At 45.2% G+C, this 27,057-nt stretch overlaps 2 protein-coding genes across 3 annotated transcripts in view; one reads left to right on the forward strand and one right to left on the reverse strand.

Moving 5' to 3' along the window:
- Positions 1-16,688, forward strand: part of LOC135710524 (DNA-directed RNA polymerase II subunit RPB9) — a 344,595-nt gene extending 327,907 nt beyond the window's left edge. Inside the window, exons 2-4 of the mRNA XM_065233126.1 lie at positions 16,070-16,186; positions 16,241-16,369; positions 16,429-16,688. Coding sequence (XP_065089198.1) covers positions 16,119-16,186; positions 16,241-16,369; positions 16,429-16,618 — 387 coding nt within the window. The 5' untranslated portion in view covers positions 16,070-16,118 and the 3' untranslated portion in view covers positions 16,619-16,688. The remainder of the gene's footprint in view (positions 1-16,069; positions 16,187-16,240; positions 16,370-16,428) is intronic.
- LOC135709978 (hsp70-binding protein 1-like) lies at positions 14,545-15,783 on the reverse strand. Of its 2 annotated transcripts, none has more exons than XM_065232436.1 (4): positions 15,663-15,783; positions 15,365-15,611; positions 14,714-15,297; positions 14,545-14,650 (listed from the first exon to the last, which is right to left on the reverse strand). In XM_065232436.1, the coding sequence occupies exons 1-4, from the start codon at positions 15,714-15,716 to the stop codon at positions 14,579-14,581; spliced, it is 957 nt and encodes a 318-aa protein (XP_065088508.1). In that variant the 5' UTR covers positions 15,717-15,783; the 3' UTR covers positions 14,545-14,578. The 2 variants fall into 2 exon arrangements, with proteins under 2 accessions (XP_065088508.1, XP_065088515.1); XM_065232443.1 differs by having other exon boundaries at positions 14,557-14,644.
- Positions 16,689-27,057: the final 10,369 nt, after the last annotated feature.

The raw sequence follows: 27,057 nt of genomic DNA on the forward strand, positions 1-27,057 counted from the left end.
GACACCACCACCTTAATGGACGAGATTAAGGCGAACGGCCTCAAGCCGGTCGAAGTCCACAAGATGACCCGCAGCAAGGCCATCAAGTATCGTGACCAGCTCTACCTGGTCCATCTGGAGAAGAACTCCACAACCGTGAAGGATCTCCAGACGACACGCACACTGTTCCACATCGCAGTGAAGTGGGAGCGGTATAAACCGACCCACCGTGGCGTCACTCAGTGCTCGAACTGCCTATTGTTCGGGCACGGCACCAGGAATTGCTGCATGGCCAGCCGCCACAAGATCGACAACTGCGACAGCATCGAGGAAGCCGCTCCCACATGCGCCAACTGCGGTGCCGCCAACAAGGCCACGAGTAAGGCCTGTCCGAAGCGGGCCGAATACGCTGAGATCCGTAAGAAGGCCTCGTCCAACAGCCAGCCCGGTCGCATGAAGGTTCCAGAAAACAACGCGTAGAACTTTCCTCCGTTATCACCGGTCCAATCACGGCCAATTCCAGTGTTGCCGCCGCTCCCGCTCAACCAACAGTTGGCTGCCGCTGCAGTACCCGATCAAGCCTCCGGGCCATCGACGGATCCCCCTGCTCCGGGATTGGCCGGTACAACCGGCGAAGCTACAGACGATTCTCCGCTGTCAACGGATGAGATCGTCACACTGTTGGCCCAGGCCATCATCATCAAGCGCACCTGCGCAACAGAACACAACAGCTCCAAGCTATCATCTCCTTCGCCGTTTATTATGGACCGTGAAGCCATAAAGATCGCCAACTGGAACGCTCGCTCCGTAGGGGCGAAAAACATTGAGCTTGCAGACTTCCTCCACAAGCACGACATCGACGTGGGCCTTCTCACCGAGACCCACCTCAAGACCGGTGACAGCTTCTGGCTGCCCGACCACAGCATTGTCCGGCTTGATCGCACCAGCTCCAGGAAGGGCGGTGTCGCGGTCATCATCAAGAAAGGCATCAAGTACTGCACCCTACCCCACTACCGCACTTCCATCATCGAGGCCGTCGGCGTTGAGGTGGAAACATCGACCGGAAACGTCCGGTTCATCGCCGCCTACTGCCCCCGGCAATGTACCGTTAGCAATGGTACAGCACAGCAGTTCAAGAACGACCTTGCCATCATAACCCGCACCAATGCCCGCTTCGTAATCGGAGGGGACCAGAACGCCCGGCACGAGGACTGGCGGAACTACCAGCAGAACCAGAACGGCCGCCTGCTATTCGACCATTCCCAGCATGGTCTCAATTCCGTCTGGTTTCCGGACGAACCAACCTTCACATCACCGACGGGCAACCCATCGACGCTGGACCTGTTCTTGGCAAACACCGGATTAGCCAAGCCGGTTACCGTCAACGACCTGAGTTCGGACCACCAACCGGTGCTGACCGAGCTGGGCTGCAACGTGGCCCCTGCACCGTGCCAGCGGAAGGACTACCATCGAGTCAACTGGGTCCATTTTCGGCGCGTGGTCGACCGCCACATCGACGACAACCCACCGCTCGACACAGTGGAGGACATCGACAGGGCCCTGGAGGGTCTCCATCAAGCCATATCCGTGGCTGACGAAGAGTGCGTTCGACGAGTTCCTGTGAGGGGTAAGTTTCAAGCAATTGATTCCCACACCAAACTCTTGATTCGGCTCAGAAATGTTCGTAGACGCCAGTTTCAGCGGATTGGGGATCTGCAGCGTAAATACGAAATGGTCGATCTGAATCGGCAGATCGCTTCCAGAATGGTCTCAATCCGGAACGAGAGTTTCGGGCGGCTCGTTCAGAAGCTGGAAAACCGTTCCAGACCATTCTGGAAGGTTGCCAAGGTGCTGAAGTCTCACCCCAGGCCCATTCCACCACTTAGAGTCAATGACAAACGGCTTATCACCAACGAAGAGAAGGCCAATGCGATTGGGGAGCACATTGCCCAGTCGCATTTGCTTGGCTCTACAATCCCAAGTCCACTCGAGAACCAGGTTGCGCAGTGCGTCCAGACGTTAGATACCTCCCCTTGTGCCGTCTCTCCAGAAGAACGGATTACAGAGGAACAAATTTGCTCAGCGCTGAAATATAGTAAAAACATGAAGGCTCCCTGGTTTGACGGAATATTCAACCTAGCGTTGAAAAATCTCAGCCCGAGGGTCCACTCGCTGCTGGCTGCCATCCTCAACAGATGCTTGGAGCTGCACTACTTTCCAAGCATCTGGAAGGTGGCAAAAATCATCCCGATCCGCAAACCTGGGAAAGACCCTTCACTACCGTCAAGCTACAGACCGATTAGCCTGCTCTCAGCGCTGAGCAAGCTGTTCGAAAAATTGATCCTCAGCCGACTAAACAAGTTTGTGGAGGAACATGACATTCTTCTTCCGGAACAGTTCGGGTTCCGTAAGGGGCATTCCACCAATCATCAGCTAGTGCGGGTGATCAATAACATCCGAAGTAACAAAGCTGTATCCAAGTCCACAGTCATGGCCTTGGACGTCGAAAAGACGTTTGACAATGTCTGGCACGACGGACTTATATACAAGCTTTGTAACTCCAACTTTCAACCATACCTTGTGAAAATCACCCGTAACTATCTCCAGCAAAGGTCGTTCAGGGTGTCGTTGAATAGTTCCCTTTCGGGACAATTTCCGATCCCAGCAGGTGTTCCGCAAGGGAGTCTGCTGGGACCACTGCTTTACAGCATCTACACGTCGGACATCCCTTCTCTAGGAGACGGTTGCGTGTTCTTCCTGTTCGCAGATGACACCGCGATAGCCGTCAAGGGTAGGATGCCTCCTGAAATTACGAACAAGCTCCAACGATGCCTTGACACCTTTACTGATTATGCCACCACGTGGAAAATCAAAATCAACGCCTCGAAAACCCAAGCGATCATGTTCCTTCACAGACAATCGCCAAAACTTAAACCGTCTCCCTCCTGTACCGTAATAATGGATGGTACAAGGGTCGAGATGTTACTTATCTCGGGATGTTGTGATAAGTGCTCCGCCTTGGTTAGGTGTTTGTATCCGCTCATTTGCCGCAGATCCTGCCTCTCAAGGCAAAACAAACTGGCTGTCTACAAACAGATCATAGCCCCCGCGATCTTCTATGCCGCCCCGGTGTGGGAATCGTGCGCTCAGACCCACAGGAACAAAATCCAGGTTGCACAGAATAGAGTGTTGAGGATGATCCTAGATCGTCCATTCGACACAAGAATAGCAGACCTCCATCAAGAGGCAGAAATTCCCAAAGTAGATTCCAAAATTGATGATATGACAACCAAATTTATCCAAAAATGCAATCTTTCTGAACATGCTTTAATAATCAATTTGTACATAGTAGGTTAAGTGTATATAGTAGAGTAGGTTAGTTTTAAGCTGTAAATAGTAGTATGAAGTAGTTTCTCTTCAAATTCTAAAAACAAAACAAACCAATCCCACCAAGGTGGTTGACCGTGTACTAAGTCTAGGACTAATTCTGTAAAACTAATTTTGAATTTTGCCCATACCTAAAGATGAAGAAAGCTATTAAATCACTTAGTAAAATGTATATGGTAATCATCCAAGTTAAACTGAAATAAAGATCATTTAAACTAAAAAAAAAACTAAAAAAAACCTGGAAGCGGCCCATTAAATCGACAGCAATATCAGTCCATGGATGGGTGGTCTTGCATTCTCGTGCGCATAAGAGGCTCTGGTGGTCCTAATGAAGATACCAGCATGCACTGCTTACATGTCTTTACACAGGACTCCGCTTGCTTATCAAGGCATGGCCACCACACTTTCTGACACAACCGACGTTTCATCGCAGTTATTCCCGGGTGTGATTCATGCGCCAGACTGATTATACGATCCCGTGAACTCGAATACCTTCGATTTCCCCTTAGCAGTACTCCGTCCGCACTGTATAACTCACTTGCGAATGGCTTGAACTCCTTCGACGATCCAGCTTGCAAAGAATCTAAAATACCTACGGAGATTTCTACCTGATGATAGGCATCTTTAATGTCGACTTTGGAGAACCTTACTGCACCGTTGACTGATCCTAGTAATTCGTCGACTAAAGGCAATGGATGTGTTTCGCGCTATACCACTTGATTTTCCCGCCGCATGTCATTGCATAGCCGAATTTAACCAGAGTCTTTAACTACCGGAACTACCGGGGAAACCCATGGTAATGGTCCTGGTGCAGGCTCAATTATGTCACGTTCCACTAGCGATCGTAATGTATATTCAATTTTTGCTTCCATGGCAATCGGTGGTCTCCGGTATGGCTGCTGAACGCACGCTGGGATCGATGGGAATCTCAACGACTACACCTTGAATTTTCGGAAACGGACTAACTCTAGGGGCATCCCACTCTAAACTTCATACATTCTCAATAAATTTTTTGTAAATCCCGCGTAAGTATTCTTAGGTATTTTTAAGTATTTTAAACCATGGCTATAAATTTCCATCGAAGTAACACTTATTTTTTGATGACCGGTTGCTAGTGTATGTGTTTGTTGTTGACTTGTTGTTTTCGGTCGTCTTGTGTTTATACAAATAGGAGTGTTAAGTAGGGGAATTTACGTATTCTCGTCAATCTAAGCAGCGTCCGCACTTCTATTAGCATTTTTTCAGCGTCACGCACATATATAACGTGTCTGTTTGTTAAAATTCATCTGCTGCTTGCTTCTCTATCCATTCCAATCGACAGAATTTTTCAAAACGGGTTGAAAGCGTTTTCACAACGCTCCAAACTTCTCAGGTGAGTGTGACTATTGTCGGCAGCCTCTTTTTCTTCGGCAACCTTCCCATTAGAACTGCATGTTAACCAGCTGTTCTATTATCGGCAACTCGAAATCAGCCCCTTTTTGCAGTGCATATGCTTCATTTGAAGATAAATCTGGCATAATAGGATTGCTCGGTCGTACAAATATAATCAGATTGAGGCTGAAAGACTAAAGAATCGTTTGGATACATTCAGGGAAGTGTGTTGATGGGACATCATAGTGAAATTATCGTTTAAATTGTGGTTGCCGAAAACAGTCAATGGGTGCTGAAGCCGACATTTACCCTATTTTCATTATGAGTATAAATTAGTACAATTATTTAAGTTATATTTTTCAGCGATTCAGCTTGTAAAAATGCTTCAAGGGCTGGTTACAAATAATGATGTTTTCAGTACAAGTTTAACGGTATTTACCGATCGACTGAACTCTAGGTGTGTATTGACTCACATATACCCTCTCGGTGCACTAAGATCCTGCGATGATGAGTATTGGTATATTCAGATATATGCGTGCATTAGCTGACCGGAGCAAAATTAGCGATGGCATGAGAGAGACAACTAGTACTTTTCTCTCTCTCTCTCCCTCTCGTACCTTCGCAAAATTTCGCCTTGCGCGTGAAACATCGCTCAGGGCGGAATTCACCTTATTTCTAAACATGTTAATTACCTAGGAGTGAATCATCTGACTACGATTTTGTTTTTGCAGTATCGAGGATCTGAAGCCGTGAAAACGTGTTGCAGGCCTGAGCAAATGCAGGAAGAAAAGTTTGTCGATCTACCGTGTGTTGAATGGGAATGATCGTGATTCGTTTCTGGCCAAAAGCTTTTGGCCCTTTTGACTCTCCTTTTGAATAAACTACTGTATTGATTATTTTGAAAAATTAATGCAATTATTATATCACATTGAACACAACGTTTTACTTGTTTAAATTATACGTAGGAAAATAAAGAGAACTTAACCCGTTCATTTGAATAATTCTAACTATGTTGCTTATACTGTGTCCAGTGGCCTTTATGGTTTATTATCTACTGTAATAAGAATATTCTGCGTTTAGAAGGTGGAAAGCTACGAGATCTGCGTTTCCGCAATACGCCCATATTCTCGTTTAAAATACTGTCCGGACGAGAATATGGGTGAGAGTATGGTCACATGGTTTCGTACATCCAATTATGTTCTTATCAGGCATTGTCATAGTCACACAGCCAAGAACCGAGCGGAAAAAGAACAACACAAAGTTCACTATTAGATTGGTTATACAAATGATGGAACTCGAACGAATAACAACAAAAGGTTTCAATGCCTATCATAATTAATTCTTTCTGGTACATGGTGAACAGATTACACCAAAAATGGTCCAGGACACCTATAGCTGTTCACGCTCCTAATCAAATGAATGCTAATTGTTTAACAAATTAACCAATATCCACACAAAACGCCTGACATTGGATAAACAAGCAAATCAAATTGACATATTTTTAAGTATTTTTGGGTATCTTAGATATCACTAAGATTTTCATATGTATATTAGGAAAAATACAAAGTGTAGAGTGGGATGCCCCTAGGACTAACTTGTTTCATTTCGATCGACTCTACATCAAAACCAACTTTAAGCAAGTGTAAATCCTTTGCTGTTTGGTCTCCCAGCAAGCATCGCTGGCCGTCTTCTACTACATAAAACTTTGCAACAGTTTTGTTACCTGCAGCCAGGGTTGCTTCCACTCACTTGCTATAAAAAAAATGTTTTTTTGAATTATGAAATCATTAGATATTATAATGATATTTTGTATTTGTCAGATGCAAGAAAATGCTTAGAAGTATGTATTGGACACATAAAACCTGTCAATTTCGCTTTCAGTGCGTCACAATCATCAATCTGACTCGTGAGCGTTCACTCAGAGTGAGCGCTCACGAATCGTAAAATCGCTGATTGTGACGCACTGAAAGCAATAATGACAGGTTGTTTGTGTCAAACACATAGTTTGCAAACCTTTTTTGTAACTTACAAGTACTAATTATCATTATATTATCTAATGATTTCGTAATTTCAAAAAATATTTTTTTATAGCAAATGAGTGGAAGCAAGCCTGCCTGCAGCTTCAATCTCCGTTCTGAACATACCTACTATCTGCATGGGCTCGTTGAATGCATATGCGAGAAGTGATCGATCAGCTTCAATACTCATTTCTGACACATTCACTTTAGCTTCCTTCATTTCCTTCCATACGCTATTTGCGATTATATTGGCATCTGCACCTGAATCAATTGTCATAGGTATATCTACCCCGCCGAACTTGAAGATACACACATTACGTCAAATTGCATATTTTTTTTTTTCCTTTGGTTTGTTTTTTCCGTCGATCTTGTTTTCCGTGCTGAGCACCAATGCTACCGACGTGCCAGGAAGGCAGCTCCCACACCTGGAACCTACCTATCGACCCATCAACTCATGAACCGGGGACCAACGTATTCACTTCCCATCCGAAGGAAGGCGTGATCAGAGATGTTATGCCTCAGAACATCCCGGCGGCGCCGACTGGTATTGAACCCAGGCCTGCTGGGGTGAGAGGTAATCACGCTTACCACTACACCACCGGCACCGTTATCCCATTGCATAGAAAATGTAATCTTTTGTGTTTCCTTTTTCAGCTTCTTCAGAGATAGCTCGAAATGCGCTTGACTTTTGGTCCTGATGATGGACTTCCTGATCGACGTTTAAAACTTCTAAAACTACGTTTTTCCCAGTGGCCCACCTTGCCACAGATTGCGCACTTCGTTTGTTTTGCTGGACACTCATTGCTACCTTGAGTGTGGCCTCGACGTCCACAACTATAACAAACAAACCTTCCACTTGGCTGATTCCGAAAAATATTCGTCCCAGGATATTTAGCAACACGTTGTTCGGAATGTGATTCACTTCGAAATGTACGACGAAACGGTCGAGAAACAGCATTTACTTCATATTCTTGTCTGGGTTGCAACCCAGGTTTTCCAAACTTTTTAGACTGCTGAAGCGACTCGGCCATACTTGTGCTCAACGCTACAACTTCGTCCAGACTACGATCTTTCTGCAACAGTTTGGTACGCAAATCGTCGGAAAAGCATGACAATATCGGTAAATCTCTCATCTGAATTTTGCACAATTTGATGAAAAGATGTCTTTCATATGTTTTACGGCGGAATGGCTCGAAATAGTCGTCCAGACATTTAACTGCAACATTGAAATACGGTGGGTCCGCAGTAACGTGGTGTACATGGTTAACTCCTGGAAGATAACGGAGCAAATCCTGTAGCCCGGGTCCTCCCAAATAGGCTGGGCTCGCATTTCGAATTGCGAATCAATGCTTTGCGCTAAGAAAAATGACTCCAAATCATTCTTCCAAAATTCCCACTCAGACGATAGGCGACTGGCTTCTAATTTCACATCAAATGGTTTAATTCGCGAGGCAGCCATCCTGTAAAACAATATTAAAGTACCTACGCTCTTAAATATTGAAAACATGTTAAGGGCTTACATTTTACTTCAAAACTTGCACTCCAGTGTTACATGGACGCAAGAGGAATGATACGGCAGTATTTTAAAAATCAATTAATCATAGCTAAATAAATGTATCCATGATGAGCCTTCATGAGATTTATAGTTATCAACCATTTAAGGTGATACGGCACATCATGCAACAAGGTGATACGGCACATCATGGGTGGTCTAACCAGATCTCCCCAAAATAGTGATCCGAACAAACGGTCGAAATCTCCGCGAGACGCAGAGACAACGGTCGAGATCGGTGGACAGCCGGAGGAGTAACCGATGGACGGGCCCGGGCTAATCAGAGCCATGAATAGCTTTGGGGCCCTCCCTAGGTTGCTGGCACAGCTCGACGCCATCATTGAGTTCACGAGCATGCGGAACAACATCGCGAAGGACCTAAAGCAGGCCTTGCGACAGCTCCGCGCAACCGTGAACGAGGCCCAGGACGACCACGAGCGGCTTAGGAAGCGACTAGAGGTCGCCGAGAGGGCAGAACAGAAGCAGCCGAAGTCTACCCAGACGGACGCCTTCAACTTCGCGGGCAACAACACGATGGCCAGCGAGGCCCTCCACTTTGCCGTGACGCAGGGACAGAAGCGCGATCGGCCCTCACCCTCGCCAGTAAAGGGCGCGGCACGCCCTAAGAGACGGAAAGTCTCTGCCCAGGTGGAGTGCGTGGCGGTGGCCCATCACTGCAACAGTGGACGATCCGCAGAAGAGGACTGAAATATTGAATGGAAAATCAGTTGAGATAAATAGCGGCTCCAAGCAGAGTGGGAAGCAGGGCGGTAAGAAGGGCGCTCCCCTGAAACTCCCGAAACCCCCGGACAAAACTGCCTCCAAGAGCAGCACTGCCCGGAACAGGAACAAGACGAAGGGCGAGGCTCTCATCTTTAAGACGGAAGCGTCGAAATACGCGGAAGTCTTGAAGAAGATGAGAACGGACGAGCGTCTTACGGAGATGGGCAGCAACGTGAGGAGCATCAGGCGCCATCAGGCGCACTCGTACTGGTGAGATGCTCCTGGTGCTCAAGCGGGGCGCTAAAGACTAGGGACCAACCTACCAGAAACTGGCAAAGGAGGTCGTTGGTAATGGGGTGCAGGTGAAGTCGCTAGGCTCGACGATCACCATCCAGGTCAAGGACCTGGACGAAGTGACGGAGGCGACCGAGATAGTCACGGCGCTCAGGGAGCAGTGTCAAGTCGAGGTACCGCAAACAGCGATTACCTTGATGAAGGGACTGTTTTCCACCCAAGTGGCTACCGTCAAGCTCTCGGCAGCTGATGCCAGAAAGGGGGTAGCCACAGGGAGGGTGCGAGTGGGCTGGTCGGTTTGCCTCGTGAGTATTCCCCGACCGGTTACAGCTTGCTTTAGGTGCTTCGGCCAGGGCCATGTGGCTCGGGACTGCAAGAACACCGAAAGAAGCAAGCTGTGCAGATGGTGCGGCTTGGAGTGTTATAAGGCACAAGGTTGCCAAAAGCCGCCAAGGTGCACTATATGCGCGGAGAAAGGGAAATCCCCTACCAACCACATGGCAGGTGGCCCACGCTGCCCATGGGCCAAGAGTAATGCTGCCCCGGCCAAGAGCAATGCTCAGCCATGTTCGAGGTAGCGCAGTTGAACCTGAACCACTGCTCGGCTGCCCAGCAACTGCTATGGCAATCGGCAGCGGAATGGGGAGCGGATGTCGCAATCATCTCCGACCCGTACCGCGTCCCAACCGGCAACGGGAATTGGGTCACGGACGCGTTGGGGATGGCGGCGATATGCACGATGGGGAGCTTCCCCATTCAGGAGGTAGTCGTGTCCAACTCGAGCGAGGGATTCGTGATCGCCAGGGTTAATGGAGTATATTTAAGTAGCTGTTATGCTCCGCCCAGGTGGTCTTTCGAGCAGTTCTCGCAGATGGTGGACAGATTCACTGTGGTACTTATCGGCCTAAGACCGGTGGTCATTGCGAGCGACTTCAACGCATGGGCGGTGGAGTGGGGCAGCCACCACACCAACCAGAGAGGATGCATCCTACTGGAGACAATGGCCAAACTGGACATTGTACTAGCCAACACCGGCTCGGTCAGTACCTACAGAAGGAATGGTGTTTGGAGGGCAACCTACACTGGAGGGTCGATGAGGGTTACACCCATAGTGACCATCAGGCGATTCGGTACAGTGTGGGGCCAGGTGAGAGGCGAGTGGCAGGAGGAAATCCTTCCTGCGCTCGAGGCTGGTGGACGTCGTTCTTCGAGGAAGAGGTCTTCGGCGAAGCACTGAGGCGGGAGCGAATAACCCCGGATCTGACGGGGGAAGAACTGGTAGCAGCGCTGACAAGGGCGTGCGATACAACCAGGCCTAGGAGAGCCTATCCCAGGCATGGCCATAGACCGGTGTACTGGTGGAGCGAGTCGATTGCTATCCTTAGGGCGTCTTGCCTCCATGCTAGAAGGAGGATGCAACGAGCTCGTACGACCGAATCTCGAGAGGAACGCCGCGTCGCTCTTCGAGCGGCTAAGGCGGCCCTCAACAAAAAGATTGCCAGACGCAAGCGTGCGTGCTTTGACAGTTTATGCCAAAGCACTAACATGAACCCATGGGGGGATGCTCACAAAGTGGTTATGGCCAAGACCCGTGGCGTGGCGGCACCCCCGGAGAGATCGTCGGCGATGCTGGCGTCGATTGTTGGGTTCTTGTTTCCACGTAGGGACGTAGACTCCTGGCCGCGGATCCCAGTCGCGGATCATGGAGAAGTGTCTAGAGTGACAAACAAAGAACTGAGTGATATTGCCAAGTCGCTGGTGGTGGGCAAGGCCCCGGCTCTAAGGGCGGCCGTTGCGGAAAATCAAGGCATGTTCCGTTCTGTTTTTCAGACCTGTCTGCACCTAGGCATCTTCCCAGATGCGTGGAAGCGGCAGAAGCTGGTGCTGCTCCCGAAGCCAGGAAAACCCCCTGGGGACCCGTCAGCATACAGGCCTATTTGTTTGTTGGACACCACTGGTAAACTGGTTGAGAGGGTCATCCTCAACAAGTTGTCGGCTTACACCGAAGGTGTAGACAGCCTGTCAAGCAGCCAGTACGGGTTCCGTAAAGGCATATCTACGGTGGAAGCTATCCGCGACGTCATCCAGACGGCAGCGGTGGTCCACCGGAAACGAAGGGGTATTCGTTACTGCGCTGTGGTAACTCTAGACGTGAAGAACGCGTTCAACAGCGCGGGCTGGGGGGCGATAGCCCGCTCGCTACATCAACTCCGAATTCCCGTAGGGCTGTACATAATTCTCGAAAGCTACTTCCAGAATCGTGTGTTGAAGTACGACACAGAAGATGGCGAAAAATGCGTTAGAGTCACCGCAGGAGTGCCACAAGGCTCCATCCTGGGCCCGGTGTTATGGAACGTCATGTACGACGGAGTGTTGAGGATAAGATTCCCAGTAGGCGTGAAAATTGTAGGTTTTGCCGACGATGTCACGCTGGTAGCCTACGGGGAATCCCTCGAGGAGGTAGAGCTGACAGCGGCTCACTGCGTCAAGCTTGTGGAGGAATGGATGAGATCCAGGAAACTGGAGCTCGCCCATCACAAGACGGAAGTGGTCGTAGTCAACAATCGCATGTCAGTACAGCATGCGACGTTGACAGTCGGCGGAAGCACAATTAGTGCTGTGCGCTCTCTGAAACTCTTGGGGGTTATGCTCGATGATGCCACGTCGAGTACGCCTGCAAGAGAGCGTCTATGGCTGTGGGGGCATTATCCCACATGATGTCAAACAGCTCGGCAGTGAGTGCCAGTAAGTGCAGGCTCCTCGCTGGGGTCGTAGTATCTATCCTCAGATACGGCTACCGATATCGGCTGCGCAAATCTCGGCAAAAAAAGTTTCACTGAGATATCAGCAAACATTTCATTTGTTTGCTGAGATTCAGCTAAGCATTATCCGAGACTCAGCAATGAAATGTCACTTTTGCTGAGATCTCAGTGAAACTTATTTTGCCGAGATTTGCACAGCCGAGCTCGGTAGAAAAAACTAAGTGTGTACTGTCACAGCCGGTAATTAGAGAGTACACACAGGCTAATGTGCTTGAGGGTGGCCAGTGCATACCGCACCATCTCGAGGGAGGCCGTCTGTGTCATAGCAGGGATGATGCCAATCGGCCTCATCATCAAGGAGGACGTGGTGTGCTATGACACGAGGACCCTTCGAGGGGTGCGCAACAACGCGCGAGCGGTGTCGATTGCGAGATGGCAGTCGGAGTGGAAAAACTCCATAAAGGGGAGGTGGACCTACCGCTTGATACCTTCCGTATCAAGCTGGGTCAACAGGTGCCACGGGGAAGTAAACTTCCACCTGACACAGTTCCTGTCAGGCCATGGATGCTTTAGGAGTTACTTGCATAGGTTCGGACATGCAAGTACTCCCATCTGCCCCGCGTGCGCTGTTGTCGAAGAGACGGCCGAACACGTTATGTTCGCCTGTCCACGCTTCAAGCCAGTAATGAGCGTTATGCTAGCGATATGCGGAGCGGATACCAGTCCGGATAACATCGTCCCTAGGATGTGTGGTACCACCGAGAACTGGAGCGCGGTGGTGACTGCGGTCACCCACATAGTTTCGGAACTACAACGACAGAGGCGTGCCGGGCAGCAGTTACCTACTGCCCGACTAGATCGATAGAGTATTGCTAGAGAAGTGCCATAGCGCTATAGCGGCCCCTCCCACGAAGTAATGCCTTCGGGCGGTTCCGGGGAGATCAAGGGCCAAGCGCGCAGGGTAAGGTTTAGTGGTACGTTACGGGATGTAAGATCTACCACCGATTCCTAGTCCTGACTACTTCAAACTAAGGGAACAGGATTTTTCAGCAATCAAAGGAACACATCTTAGTCCTTGTTACTTTTTATGCCTTGTTGATAGTGACAAGACTCGGCTTTGTCCACCGAGGATGATCTTGAAACAAGGAAAAAATGAATTAGTCTTCATCTATGTGTTTCCTAATCTTCTATTCGTTGTTCCCTAGTTTGAAGTGGTTAAGACTAGGGTTCTGATGCATGGTCATTATCGTTGTTATTCCTGAATTTTTTGCTAAGGAATACAATTTTGACTGACAAAGGGGCGCGCCTTTGGAGGGTGTTTCAACACTCCGAAGGGTATAAATAGCGGGACCTTTCAATTAGAGTCGGATCCTTGCGATAAATGCGAGAATGACAACTGTAAAAAAATCGAATACTTCATCATTTCTCAATAGTGATGGAGTAATACCATAGAGGTAACTCTAAGACCACTGGGTCCCGAAGAAAATCATTATTATTTTTGGCTCACTCAGTACCAGAACAACGGTCCCAAGCAGTCCCAAGCTATTTCACTCACCCCTGCATGTTCTGCATGAATCCACACACCCCTGATGTTATCTGTCAAACTTTCATAGCGAATCAAAACAAACATAGTGTAGTAATAGAATTTCAACTAGAATAGGGTACGTTAATCGTTTGCTTGGGACCAATAGGCTACTAAAGTGGTGAGCCAATTTAAAATCGTTAGTTTCGTATTGATTGTTGGTATAATTTCTGGTACTGAGTGAGCCAAAAATAATAATGATTTTCTTCGGGACCCAGTATGGTTGTTCTGGTACTGAGTGAGCCAAAAATAATAATGATTTTCTTCGGGACCCAGTGGTCTTAGAGTTACCTCTATGGTAATACGACATGCACTAAACTAAGGACACGGGGATATACTACTATAGATCAAATTACTGGTCGCAGTGGTGTTAGGTCCCGAACAGAGGAAAAAAAAGGTTTAGTGGGTCCCATCCCTACACCCTGAATTAGAATCGATCGATATTTTGAACCACCCTAATGTGAATGCTTACATGCGTATAGAACCGGGCTGGATCATTTCAAGCAAGCTCCTGACATTATCAATGCCTGATGATCATTAAAACATCTTCTATTTGTTTTCTTATTTATCCGTTCTTTGTTTTTCATCAATTTTTGTGCTTCTTTTTTTGACGGGGAGGGGGTGATTTTGGTTACACATTTCGATACTCTACCTTGTTAATAGTCTACTCAAGCATTTCTAATGGCTACTACCTTAACTGCATCTGACAGTATCTTGAACACAACATTTAGAAGGCTTAACTAGCTCAAGCAGATAGTAATAAATATTTACATGATTGTTACCTGGTTCTAACGTGAGGTGAGTTCCTGCACATTAATCCCCCATCTCATTAAGGGCTGTCATCATCTTGATAACATTAAAAGTGCCAACGTTTCAGCTTACAACTATGAACGCCACAATTTGTCTTTATTTATCGGTCAGTGCCACCATTATCATCGGAGAAACATCGCTTTAGTAACGTATTTGCATATTCAATCTGTTCCTGCAATGAAGCCCATTGTTAAAGCTCGCATTAAAATTATCCAAATATAATCCCAAAACCTACCAAACACTCCTCCTTCCCGTTGTTCAGCTTCAGCACCAGTTCCAACTTTTCTTTCAGCTGCAAACTCGACTCCTGACTCCGGCGGACAGCTTCATCACTCTCCGTGAGCACATTCAGCGTAGACAGTGCCGTTTCCAGCTTGGGTTCAAATTGTTTCGATGGTTTCACGGCGGCCACCACCCGTTCCACCGCATTCAGTATGATAAATTCATCCCTCACGGTTGCGAATTCCGTGCACAGGTTGGACATTAGGAACGACGATTTGATGCGGAGCTTTTCGTTATCGGTCTGAATGCATCCAAGGATACACTCCAGCCCTCCCAGGTCGATGAACGCCGCCAAAGAAGGTTCGTGGTGTCGAACCATGCAGGAGATGGCGTGCATGGCTTGGCTTGCTACCGCCGGTTCATCCGATAAAAGCTCGACTGTCCGAGGCAACGTGTTCGCTTCCAGCAGCTGCTGCTGACAGTAGGGGTTGTTTTGGGCTAGTTCTGCTATCAGCCGAAGTGTTCCTGCGCGAACGTCCGAATTCGGTGAATCGAGACCTGGATTTATGATGACATTACCGCCCACTTTGAAGAAGTCTAGAAAAGGTTAAATTGCGATTGGAATTTTGCGGTGGCAAAGCAAATAATTGATCTGACTTCCTACCATTGGCAGCATCAATGTCCTGTACAAAATCAATGATGATCTCGATGGCTTGCGCTTTGTCCTCCTCGTCCGTGCTAGGATCCATGAGAGTTTTCATGGCTTTCTCAATCTCCTCGACCACATCCAGTGTAAGCGATTTGAGAGCCTGCTCCAGAAACCGACGACGTTCCTCGTCCAATGGCTGGACGTGTGACTCATGGGGAGCATCTTCCGCTTGTGTTGCTTCCATCGCAAATTTCAACAGACCCTAAGGACTTTGCATGAGTATTCAATCTTTAATCCTCCCATGTCTTCTTACCTGCATGTTTCGAGGCTGCCTCGGCTGGTCCGGATTATCTCCTCCACTGGCCATTTTTACAGTACTGATTTTCAAGGTTTTCACCAAATCTGGGCAATAGAATGTTCACCTTCACGGAACCTCACGATCGTCTTCTACACACAATCCAACCTCGTGTCGTCTGTGTCACTCTCAGCTGCGTTGTGCGACTCAACAAAACAGTTTTTTTTTATAAACATTGCACATTATGCTATCGAGAACTCTCTCGAACCATCGCGAGCATGATTCTTATTGGAAATGTATGCTGCAGTGTAACATCACCTAAACTGAACCGGTTCGAATCGGTTCCTCGCACACCCCTACCTAGCATTTATGTTGGAGAAACGTCATAAGGCGTAAACAGATCGCTGTGTTAGGATCTTCCCCAGTAATTTCTTTCAATAAAATCAGATTTTCTCATTAAAATATTGATCCAAAATGGCATTTGACGCTCCTGCCCACGACGATGGACCCGGGTTCGTTGGCATTCGTTTCTGTCAGGAATGGTAAGTTGGTTTAAAATCCATGAATTATGTTCCACCGCTAATCATTACCCGCAGCAACAACATGTTATACCCGAAGGAAGACAAAGAAAACAAAGTGCTGCTGTACGCCTGCCGGAACTGCGACTACAAACAGGAAGCCGATTCGAACTGCATCTACGTGAACAAAATTATGCACGAAATTGAGTAAGTCCAGAGAATTGCGCGCGGCGTGAAGCATAACCTCAATTGTCATATCCTTCCAGCGAACTGACCCACATTGTACCGGACGTGATATCTGATCCGACGCTGCCCCGAACGGAGGAACACGCCTGTCCCAAATGTACCCACCGGGAGGCGGTCTTCTTCCAGGCACAGACACGACGAGCTGAAGAGGAAATGAGACTGTACTACGTTTGTACGAATCCGGGTTGTTGCCACCGTTGGACCGAGTAAGCGGTGGTCGGTCAGAACGAGGCGACTGGACGAGGACGAGGATCATTCATCTGGAGTATTTTATTGTCATGTAGTTCGATTATTGGAACGGTTAAAAACTTCGGCTGATGGCCGATAAGGGATCAGGCTTTGGAAACCAATTTTATGAGAAAGCCCTCCGGTTGTCCACAAGGTATTTTTGATGACAAATCTGAAATCTACTTCAAGAAAGAGACCGGTACTTATGTGGTTGACCGTTTCTGTTAAAAATATAAACAAATCTTTTATTACATTTTTGAAAATTAAACCCTCTATTTTCGCGCTATTTGGCGGATTCCGGTTATATAAAATCTGAGAAACATTTAGGCCTATTCTGCGCGGCGTGTGAGGTGAGATGACTCGCTGTCACTAGTGCAGTGACAATTGCCACCTCGGGTGAGGTGACTCTCCATTTGATTTGCATGGAGACTCTTTGTTTATTTTTTTATTTGTTATGTATTGCATATCGCATATTAGCTTATTGCGTGCTCTCAATTTAGTGTTCTAGATGCACTTCCACAATTATTAATTGAGAGCTTTCGATGCCTGTACCATTTTTGCATTGGTATAATTGTGTGGCAAGTCCAATCATACTTCTATGCCCAGGGAAGTCGAGAAATTTTCCAACCCGAAAAATTCCTAGACTGGACCGGAAATCGAACCCAGCCACCTCCAGCATGGTCTTGCTTTGTAGCTGCGCCTTTACCGACTGAGCTAAGGGAGGCCTCATGTTTGCATCAACAGACTAGAAATAGTCCCAATGGTGTGTTGTAAAAAAAAAGTACAGATCATACAGACTACATATACTACAGTTACAAACGAAAATAACTAGGAAAGCATTGTCAACTTACTAAAAATTTATACCTAAGTCTTAAATTTTACACTTAGTTGTTGGGCATCAAGCGCCTTCGGTGATGTACCTTACACCGTGTTGCCAGATATGAGTTATCCACATCCCTCAGGGCCCGAGGAAAACAACCCGCGATACCCGTTAGAGATTATGTGTTTTTAAAACGGATAGATCTGAGGATTTAGAAGTTAGTGTCATCTTGTGTTCTCCTAAGTTGTTAGCTGCCCATCGGTGTACCCCCATGTTTGTCTTTTTCATCAGAGTGTCGCTTAGCTCGAGATCACGAGCACATTGCTCTCCAAACCTTGTGTTAACAATCCCTACCCTTCCATCCATTTGTTACCCATAACCTTGAGAGGGGCCTCCCTTAGCTCAGTCGGTAAATGCGCAGCTACAAAGCAACACCATGCTGGAGATGGCTGGGTTCGATTCCCGGTTCGTTCTAGGAATTTTTCGGGTTGGAAAATTTCTCGACTTCTCTGGGCATAGAAGTATGATTGGACTTGCCACACAATCATATCAATGCAAAAATGGTACAGGCATCGAAAGTTCTCAATTAATAACTGTGGAAGTGCATCTAGAACACTAAGTTGAGAGCACGCAAAAGCTAATATGCGATATGCAATAAGCTTGAAATGCGAAGAAGAAGAAGAGAACCTCGAGATAGCCGCGAGTAATCGGCCCCGCTTTACTAACGTTAGTTTTAAGTAATTTTGTAATCTAAACAATGAATATCGGCTCCGCAAAGCTACAGCAAATAAGCCTGGAAAAATAAACGCTTTATATAAAAAAGCGCCTTCGGTCAGCAAAAAAAGGCAGAGAATCTTCGGCGAAGCATATTCGGTGTCAAGTGGAAATCGAACATCGATGCTACTCGGTTGAACACTCGCTGCAAGCTGTAAATAGCGCTCTCTAAGCTATAATTAGTTCGAAGAAGTGGAAGTCTCAGCATAAGACTGTTGCGTAGTGATCGAGGTTGAACATTAATGTTCACTTGTAGAATTGCTTCCTTGCAGAGTATCGGCGACGGTTAAGGCTCTGAAAACATTATTATTATTATTTAGCTTTATTAAGGAGGCTTTCAGCCTTGGGCTGGTTCGCCTCCACTTCTGAAAACATCTCTTCGGATACGTAAGGGCTCAACATATCCTTAGTCTTCCAGCAAGGCGAAAAGATGCCACTGGAAAGAGAGAGCTGGAATATGCGGCGCAGTGGATCTAAAAGACAAGTGATGTTCTTTTTAAGAATAATCGACGGAACACCATCGGGTCCAGCCTTAGCTGAAGCCTTAAGTTTAGATGCTGCTCTAGAAATCGTATCTGTAGTGGCTTCGACCATGCTGAGCGTTTGGTTGACTAAAGGAACATTACTGGCCGCGAATGTAATGATATTAGTGGAGATTTGCTCGTCTTCAAACACACTAGCAAATTTGGCTGAGAACAGGTTGCAAATGTCTTGTTGATTGCCAGCAATTTCACCATTAAAAATCATTGAAGAGGGTAAGCCAACTGCCCTGCGTTGCTCATTTACGAAGTTCCAGAAGGATTTCGGGTGTGATTTTAGCCGCCGTTGAATCCTCCTTTGATAGCATTGAAAACAGAGACGACTTAACCGCTTATATTCGTTGTTGAATCTGACATAGTAGCATTAAAGCGGCAGTGTGCGGAGTTTAGTAAATCTTCTGAGAGCAGCCTTCTTAGTTCTTTTCAACGAGCGAAGATCTTTCGTCATCCACGGAACGCGAGAGTCTTCTTCTTCTTCTTTCCTTTATTTAACGTCGGTCTCTGTTCTGCAATCTAGTGCCAATTGGCGTTGACGAGAGCTCTGTAACTCTTTACTCCTATGGAGAAATCTCACATGTAACTGTCAGTCTATGTGTGAAACAGCAACAGAAAAAAAGTTGTTGAATATTACATCCAAACTGCTGCAACCAGGTCGATCCATCGGTTGTGTAATATAACGTTGTACGATGTACATCAATTTTGCGAACAAAATTACATCCATTGATGTAATATTGTATCTGCTTTTTGCTATTACATCATTATTTCATACATCAGCTTGAATTACGTTGATCGATATTACATTTTTTTTTGCTGTGTGGCGGACTTTTTCTTATTCTCTCACTCCAACGCAAAACCACATAAGGAACTGTCAAAATATGTGTGAAGAAACGTCACTTCGGGACTGGTGTCAAGGCGAATCACCGACGGACATCGATTGCCATCAAGGAATCAAAAATATCTCCAAATGACAAAATGACAAGCGATCAACGAACCGAATAATAACGCTATGTCAGAAGTGCAAAGCAATAATGATATAATCTTCTTCCTTCTTTTTTATGACAAGCAGCCCGTGCGACACAACTCACTCGGGGCGGTAGAAGCTGCTTCACGAAGTAAAGCCGAACATGATACACGTGTGTTAATGGGATTTTGTTATGTCTTTTCTCGATTCATATCAAGCTATGACCTCATCCGTGTATATTGCAACAAAGCAGGCAAGCAATATATCATTATCCTTCTGCCACTCGGATCGAGCTATGTTACAGAGCGAGTTTGTCATGGACTACGTAGCAACCGTTTTGACTGTATCGTTGGTTGCTTTATGTGTTTGGATTCGCTGATTGTCATACATTGACGGCAATCGAATGTGCAGGAAGGCAACTTCCACACCTGCGTAGGATATAGCACCCATTCAACACACATAGGCCGGGACCAACGGCTTTACTTCCCTTCGGAAGGAAGACGTGACCAGAGATTTTTATGCCTCAGAAAAATTCCACCGACCTCGACTGGGATAGAACCCAGACCCATTGGGGTGTTAGAAAGCAGTCACGCTTACCACTACACCACCGGCGCCGGCGGACGCGAGAGTCGATATGGATGATCTTTTTGGAAACGTGTCTGTCAATGACATATACCAAGACGTGAGAAAAGGTTTGTGCAGCAATGCTGACGTCTACAGGATCTAGAATATTTATGCCAAGGTGACAATTGTCACTTCACCATCACTTCACCGTCACCGCCAGGCAGAATAAGGCTAATTATCAAAATTTAATACCCTTCAATATGGGTATTTTTGTAATCGTGTTGACGTCTAGAAACCGGAAATAATAAAATGTAAGAAACATCAAATACCCTTCAATATGGATATTTTTAAAATCGTGTTGATGTCTTTGTGGAATAGTTCTACCATTCGGATTACCGTCCGTTTATGGTATTTGTTTGATTCTATGAGTCTACCCCGAATGTCATTACCCCGAACGCCATAGCCCCGAACGCCGTTACCGCGAACGGTACACTACCCCGAAAACCGTTATTCCGAATAGTACACTACCCCGAATGACCATTACCCCGAATTCATTTCCAAAAGCTGTAAATAATTAATTCTTTGGATATACGATAAAGAAGGGAATATTCCCTTCTTTTAATATATAAGGAAAATACATAATCAATAGTTTTTCGCAAGGGATTCGGGATAATAATGTGTGGAATAAAGGGTGTCCACGATGAAATTGACACACTATGAAATTGCTCTAACTTTTTAACCGTTGGGTAGAATTTGATGAAAATTTGGGTGGATTTAGTTCATAGTGCATTATTTACATCCTGCAAGTTTTAAAGTCCTGTGATCAAAACTCGCGGAAACTTGCGCATTCATCACGAGAACAAGGATCTCTCGCATCGTTCCATCGCTAAAACGTTGTGAATCGCGAATTCCACGGTGTCGCGAGTGATTAAGCGGTTCGAGGAACGGTTGACCACCGATCGTAAGCCCACAAGTGAAGGAAAAAGTATTCCGTACAACACCAAAAATCACAACCGCGTAGTTGGGGCCTTCAACCGAAATCCGAACGCCTCCGTTAGGGATGTGGCTAAGAAGCTGCACCTAAGCCGAAGTTTTGTCCAGAAAGCCAAAACTAAGGCTGGGCTTCGAACGTTCAAGGTACAAAAGGCCCCTAATCGCGACGAGAAGCAGAACAAGTCCGCCAAAACCCGTGCCAGGAAGTTGTACCTCAACATGCTGACGAAAGTTGAATGCTGCATCATGGACGACGAAACATATGTGAAGGCCGACTTCAAACAGATCCCCGGCAACCTGTTTTTCACGGCCAAGAATAAGTTCAGCGTCCCGGAGCATGTCCGCACTCAGAAGATGTCCAAATTTGCGAAGAAATTCCTGGTTTGGCAAGCCATCTGCACGTGCGGGAAGCGGAGTACACCTTTCGTGACCCAGGACACGATGAACGGACAGGTGTACATAAAAGAGTGCCTCCAGAAGCGGCTGCTTCCTCTCCTGAAGGCCCACAACGTCCCAACAATCTTCTGGCCGGATTTGGCCTCATGCCACTACTCCAAGGACGTGCTGAAGTGGTATGCGGACAATAAGGTCTATTTCGTGCCGAAAATGTTCAACCCTCCCAACACTCCGGAGCTCCGCCCCATCGAGAAGTACTGGGCGATTATGAAGCAGCACCTTCTTAAACGACCTAAGGTAGTGAAGACAGTCGAGGAACTGAAGAAAGTATGGGTTTACATGCAAAAAACGGTTGATTCACAGGATGTGCAGAATCTTATGGCCGGGGTTAAGGCCAAGGTGCGGGCATTTGCGTATGGACTGTAAATAAAATACGAGTAAAATGGTAAAATGAAGTTTAATAGTTATTTCTCAATCCCTGAAAATTTGATCGCAATCGGATGAAAACTCGAATTTTGCGAATCAATTTTGTGTGTGGCAATTTCATCGTGGACACCCTTTAATGTTATAAATTTGTAATCGGTAGTTCAACGTTGCATGCACCGATTTTTTAATCCATCACGAGAAATTCTTCACCTCAGGTCGAACAACTCTTCGATAAGGTTTAACAGTTTCCGACTGGTTGAATTGGATTGCATAATAGACCCTTTGACTTTTTAAATGATGAACGAAGTACTCGAAAACTTGAAAGTTGTAATTATCTAAAGAGCTATAAAATGGTTTGGAATTGATAAATACATAGTTCTATAAAAGTAAACGTAGTGTATCATCAATAGTAAAGTGGAACGAATCAGAGAGTTTTATCATGAAAAATATATTAAATCATATGTGTAAAATTTATCGAAAAAATTGGTATTCAGAAGATGTTTTATTCAGTGAGCAAGATACTTGCGGACCTGTTTATTTATGGACGCCCGTGCTGTAACATAAAACTGAAATATAATATCAAATGTCCGAAAAAAAAGTGATAAATTACAAATTTCATCACAAACGGCGCCGGTGGAGTAGTGGTTAGCGTGATTACCTCTCACCCCAGCAGGCCTGGGTCTAGGGGAAGTACAACTTGATCTGAAGTAATATTTGGTGTAAAAATTGCTCAAATTAGTAATTATTATAGTTTTTGATATAAATATTAATGATATTAACTGTCAAACGGAAAGCTACAAAGTAAACAATTTTAACAGTGTAGCTATAACGAATACACTCAATCACGGTATACATGAACAAGGTAATATACTCTCGGTTGTAAACATCAAGTTTGAATGTCGACTAATGACGTCATTGCTATCTTTCAATAGTTTTCAGGGGAATAACTCAAATTGTACAGTGTAAATACATTGCAGACACAGCAAATCACTTCATTTTGTTCAGCAAAAGGCTCTCCTAGGCTCTCAAAGGAAAGGAATGACGTCACTATGCAAATGTCATTTACCGGAATATCTTACCTTATATAGCGTAAACCGTGCACTCAATGACGTTTCACCGTTGTTGTTTATGTTTACTGATGCAGCTTTCTGTTTGTCATCATTTTTGCGTAATTTTTCGTTTTTGGCTTCGGCATTGGCCGTTCGTCCATTACAAAATCCGGCAGCAAATCTCACCAGGCTCATGGCGAATCAAACGAAAACGACTACGGAACGTGTATATTGGTATCATGTACCAAGTTACCAAGGAATGCCGAATTTAGGAGGACAAGGAGTGGATTTCGGTGGTGACGGCCAGCAAGATCAAGTGTTGTGTTCCACCGAGGATGCACGGAGGCTTAGGCGTGTCGATGTTTTTTTTTTTATTTCGTGTCGGTAAAAGACAGGCTACAGTCATCCCACCCAGATAAGACCCCCGCCCCATTCTTCAACTTCGATTATTTTTCCTTGTTTTACATGTGCATCTGCGTGTTCCTAAATAAATAGGGAATAATAATTGAGAACTTGAGAACACAGGTAATGATTGCCATTCTGTATCCTCCTTTATCCTTTATCTGAGATACACTTGCCGATAGATTTCCGAGTCCGGCAAAAAATTTGACATTCAATTGGAATCAATCAACACAGATCCACAGCATTTGGAAAAGAGTTGAGAGTTGGAAAAATAATTCAAACAAATGTATACCGTTCTTTGAAGTATGATTGGATTGTTTCTAACACTTCCGTTTCAAATTAATCTATTGACTCGGATTCCGAATTGTCCGTTTTGCTGGATGGCATGAATTGATCCAAGCCTGCATCACGAATGGTGTTGGCCAGCTTCAGAATTAGTTTTTTCTCCCCTCTGAGAAAAGTAAATGTTTGCGGGTTTTCTGCGTAAATCCCGTATATTTCACGCATTCAAGTTCTTTTTATCAAAGAACCAAATATTACATTTAAAAAAAAATATTAGAATAATAGTGAAGGGAATAACTTGCCTCTCATGTGAAATCCATTTTTCATTAAACGAATGTCAAATGTACACTTAAAACCAAAAATAGTCAAAAACAAAAAACAACTGTCAGACTAAGTATGACATTCACAAATATCACAAATATTAAAATATTTAATATTTCCACCATCGGTATTGATGTTTATACTTGAAGCTGGCCTTCCCCTAGGCCTGGGTTCAATCCCAGTCGGCGCCGCCGGGATGTTCTGAGGCATAACATCTCTGATCACGCCTTCCTTCGGATGGGAGAGGTAAAGCCGTTGGTCCCCGGTTCATGAGTTGATGGGTCGATAGGTAGGGTCCAGGTGTGGGAGCTGCCTTCCTGGCACGTCGGTAGCATTGGTGCTCAGCACGGCCCGAATAGAAATTTACATTAGCCCAACGTTTGATTTTGATGTCTACATCAGCATCGAAATCAAATGTATGCCTGATGTCAAACATTAGAAAACATTATGATTTAGTTGTATTTAAGCAACGTAACATGGTGTATACATCAGAAATTTTGGAACAAAATTTTGCCATTCTAATGTCGGTCTGACGTCAAAAATTTCAATCTATTGACATTAGAACCAAACGTTTTAAGGATGTTTTCAGATGTACAAAACGTTAGAACTAAACGTTGTTCGGATGTTTTTAAATGTAAACGTTTTCTGATGTTTTCTAATGTAGATGTTTCCTGATGTTAGAACCAAACGTTTTTGGATGTTTTCGGATGTAAAAAACGTTAGAACTAAACGTTGTTCGGATGTTTTTATATGTAAATGTATTCTAATGTCTTCTTATGTAGATGTTTCCCGATGTTAGAACCAAACGTTTTTTGGATGTTTTCGGATGTACACAACGTTAGAACTAAACGTTGTTCGGATGTTTTCAATTGTACTTCCTGTTTGTTGTTCTCTGATGTTTTCAGATGTACAAAACGTTTAAAGTAAACGTTGTTTGAATGTTTTCAAATGTAGATGTTTACTTATGTTTTAAGAAGTACAAACACTAGAATCTTACTTTTCAAATGCTTTCAATTATATTTACAACACATTAGAATTAGAAACATGATCGTGTAAACACTACACACGATTGTTGTTAGATTACATCATAAAAATGCGTACATAACAGTCAATGCTGAAGCTCCCGTTTCCCACCAGTCAGTTAACTGACCTTAGCTAACCTAATGTCATTGCGGCAACTCTCTATGCGGCAGGGGAACTATGCCATTAGCGCGCTAAGAGTTATTAGACCACTGACATAGGCACCAATTTGTAGGTGACGAGGCACTTGGTGACATTACAGCGAGCTTGACGATTGTTGCAGCATTTTTTTTAGCAAACTAACAGTTAAGGTGTGTTGTGTTTACAAGATCATGTTTCTAGCACTAATGCTTTGTACAATTGAAAGCATTGGAAAAGTTAATTCTCATGTTTTGCACAACCGAAACCATCAGAAAACATAAAATTGTACAAAAAAAAATCATCCATTCTGGTAGTCTATCTCTTAAATGCATACAGAATAGCCATTGCTTAAGCTCCCGTTTCCCACCAGTCAGTTTAACTGACCTTAGCTAACCTAATATCATTGTGGCAACTCTCTATGCGGCAGGGGAACTATGCCATTAGCGCGCTAAGAGTTGTTAGACCACTGACATAGGCGCCTATTCGTGGGTGACGAGGCACTTGGTGACATTACAGCGAGCTTGGCGATTGTTATAGCATTTTTGAGCGAGGGGGACGACTCTATCAACGATGCAGAAAAGATTGTGTTTTGCTGTGGCTAGCTGTACGCACGCTGAGTAGATAGAAGGAAGATTTATGCCGATTTTGAAGATTTCCTGCTTAAAGATGACGCACGATGCAAGTAGATGCGAGAAATGAAAGATGATTCCACAGATGATCCACAAATGCGGAAAGTTTTGGGCTGCCAGTCTTCTACCTTATTGACGAACTGCAAAAATATAATAAACAAAATTATTGTGCATGAAAAATATGACAATGGACAATGCTCGAGGAGCACTGGGAGTTTTCGAACGACGCGTGCTTAGGACCATCTTTGGCAGAGGGTATATGAAAATGGTGAATGGAGTAGAAGAATCTAGATAGAGCTGGAATTAGGGCGTAACAGCCTTTGTAAACAATGACTTCTCTTGTTGATTTCTCGGAATTCAAGACACGCCTACACAAACCAACATATCCATCGGGTAGTAGAAGTCTTTCTCTAATCGATGGTGATGTCGATTCACCTTGGAGAGCCATGACTTCCGCGAAATCATCGAGAGAAGTCATTGATTACAAAAGCTGTTACGCCCTAGTTCCAGCTCTATTTAGGAATGAACCACGAACTGGCGTAATTTTATGGCGAACCCAATATCCAGAAAGTCGCTAAAATTGGAAGGGTACAATGGACGGGACACGTTGTAAGAATGCCGGACAACAATCCCGCAAAAATGGTGTTTTCCTCAAATCCGGCCGGTACAAGACGCAGAGAAGCACAGCGTGCTAAGTGGTTAGACCAAGTGGAGCAAGATGTAGGAAGTGTGGGACGCTCGAGAAATTGGAGACAAGCAGCCAGGGACCGAGTTAGTTGGTGCAACTTGTTATACAGGTCAAATCTTGAGGGACGTCGGACCAGCAAAAGTAAAGTAAGTATTTTATACGTTGGTTAAATTGTTATCCAAACTGCCTAAAAGTTCGAAGAAATAGTTATTAGATAGTACAGAATTCTAAATTGGCATTATTTATGAAAAATTTACATTAGAATTCTTAAATCTCAGTCTTTCCCTGATTGCGAACCACACTTTAAATTTTATATAAACTTGTGACCCATCTTGTGTACCATCATAAGGCTTGATGAAACTTATTCCGCCCGCCCTAATAAAAATTGTATGGTTAATTTGCTTAACGACGTGTTC

This window comes from Ochlerotatus camptorhynchus, unplaced genomic scaffold, assembly GCF_037179485.1.
Source record: "Ochlerotatus camptorhynchus isolate MF236.1 unplaced genomic scaffold, CSIRO-AGI_Acam_v1.1 ptg000036l, whole genome shotgun sequence".
Classification (NCBI taxonomy): domain Eukaryota; kingdom Metazoa; phylum Arthropoda; class Insecta; order Diptera; family Culicidae; genus Ochlerotatus; species Ochlerotatus camptorhynchus.